Source organism: Lotus japonicus, chromosome 5, assembly GCF_012489685.1.
Source record: "Lotus japonicus ecotype B-129 chromosome 5, LjGifu_v1.2".
Taxonomy (NCBI): domain Eukaryota; kingdom Viridiplantae; phylum Streptophyta; class Magnoliopsida; order Fabales; family Fabaceae; genus Lotus; species Lotus japonicus.
This window is the reverse complement of record NC_080045.1, coordinates 12,958,427-12,960,472: the sequence shown is the minus strand read 5'-3', so window position 1 is coordinate 12,960,472 and position 2,046 is coordinate 12,958,427. Positions and strand designations below refer to the sequence as shown.

The 2,046-nt window shown below is 39.4% G+C and overlaps 1 protein-coding gene across 1 annotated transcript; it reads left to right on the top strand.

Annotated features, from left to right (window-relative positions):
• The first annotated feature begins 198 nt into the window (after positions 1-198).
• Positions 199-711, top strand: LOC130719092 (uncharacterized). The gene has a single exon (XM_057569736.1). The coding sequence runs from the start codon at positions 199-201 to the stop codon at positions 709-711; it is 513 nt and encodes a 170-aa protein (XP_057425719.1).
• Positions 712-2,046: the final 1,335 nt, after the last annotated feature.

The window sequence follows — 2,046 nt, the reverse complement described above, 5'->3', positions numbered from 1 at the left end:
AAAATGGCCAACTATATATATATATATATATATATAATTATTAAATAATGAGAAACCTAGTCCTTACAAAGTGGTATCAGAGCAGGTCGATCTAGATAATATAGTCTGACAGCCTTAGGTGTGTGGAGGACTCATAACAATTCTAAAATACTAGAATGAATGGAATAGTATGCCTAATGTTGTGAATGCAGGATAAGAATGGCTAGACGACAAGATCAAGCCATAGCTAATGCCCTTCAGCGATTGGCGGATATTTTGGAAAGAAATGAAAATCATGTTAATGGCCGAGCTCAACCTCAAGTACAAGTTGCTAAGGAAGGAGAGTATCAAGGGTTGAATAAATTTTTGAAACGGAATCCTTCTCAATTTAAGGGAGGATACAATCCTGATGGAGCTCATCTGTGGATAAAAGAATTGGAAAGAATTTTTGGAGCTCTTCAGTGCTTAGAGAATCAAAAAGTCGCTTTTTCGACTTACTTACTAATAGAGGAAGCTGAGAATTGGTGGACCCATGTTAAACAGAGATTGGAAAATGAAGGCAAGGAAATCAATTGGTTTACCTTCAAGGAAATCTTCCTGGAGAAATATCTTCCTGAGGATGTAAGAAACAAGAAGGAGATGGAGTTCTTGGAACTTAAACAAGGAAACATGTCAGTAGGAGAGTACGCGGCTAAGTTCGAGGAACTAGCTCTTTTCCACCCTCCTAATTAGGCGGCCGGAAATGAACGATCCAAATGTGTAAAATTTGAGAATGGTCTACGACCGAAAATTAAAGAAGCTATAGGATACCAACGAGTTAGAGATTTCCCAACCTTAGTGGACATGTGTAGAATTTTTGAAGATGATCACAAGGTTAGCTCAATCTAGAAGCTTGGGTCCCCAAAGACACGTAAGACGAGCAACAGATAGAAGAAACCCATATCAAGCTCCATCAAAGTATGCAGGATCCTCATCTTCAGCTGGGAGGCCTAATTTTTCGAGGGACAATAATGGTTCAGGACAAACAAATCCATTGGTTATCAAGTGCTTAAATGTGGCGGACCACATTTAGTAAGGGATTGCCCTAACCAAGGGCCATTTTGTTATAACTGTAACCAGCCTGGACATTACAGTTGGGAATGTCCCAACCGGAGAGGAGCAAATGGCAGCAACCAAGGAGGAAACTTTAATCGCAACAGTACCGCCAATCACGGTGGCAACAACAATCGAAACAATGCAGGTCACGGGAATAACAACAATCACAAAAACAACAACAACAACAACAACAAAAACAACAGTAAACATGACAACAATAACAACAACCACAACAACAACAACAATCAGAACAATCACCGACAAGTAGGGAGGCCACAAACAAGAGGACGAGTATTCACCATGAGCGGTACTGAGGTTGCCCAAGCTGACGATCTAATTCAGGGTAAGTGCTTTATAAGCGGTATTCTTTTACATGTGTTATATGATTCGGGTGCTACTCACTCTTTTATCTCGACTGATTGTGTGAGACAATTGAATCTACATGTTACACATTTATCTTATGACTTAATCGTTTCCTTACCTACTAACATTTCTATAAGCACCTCATTAGCTTGTTTAAATTGCCCCTTGACCATACACAATAGGGAATTCTTAGCAAATTTAATTTGTTTACCCTTGACTGAATTGGATATAATCCTAGGAATGGATTGGTTGTCTGCTAATCATGTCCACCTGAATTGTCATGAGAAAACCTTATCCTTCGGACATGGCACAACCTTTGAGCCTATGATTTCGAGATTTATCTCTGCCAATCAAGTCCACGCTTCTTTGAAAGAAGGAGCTCAAGTTTATGTGATGTTATCTTCTATGGAAGGAGAAAATGATCCCAGCCTAGGAAACCTGCCGATAGTTAGAGAATTTCCAGAAGTTTTCCCAGATGATATACATGGTCTTCCCCCCGAAAGGGAAATTGAATTTTCTATAGATCTAATCCCATGAATCGGACCCATTTCTAAGGCTCCTTATAGGATGTCACCTTTGGAATTAGTAGAATTAAAGAAACAGTTAGAG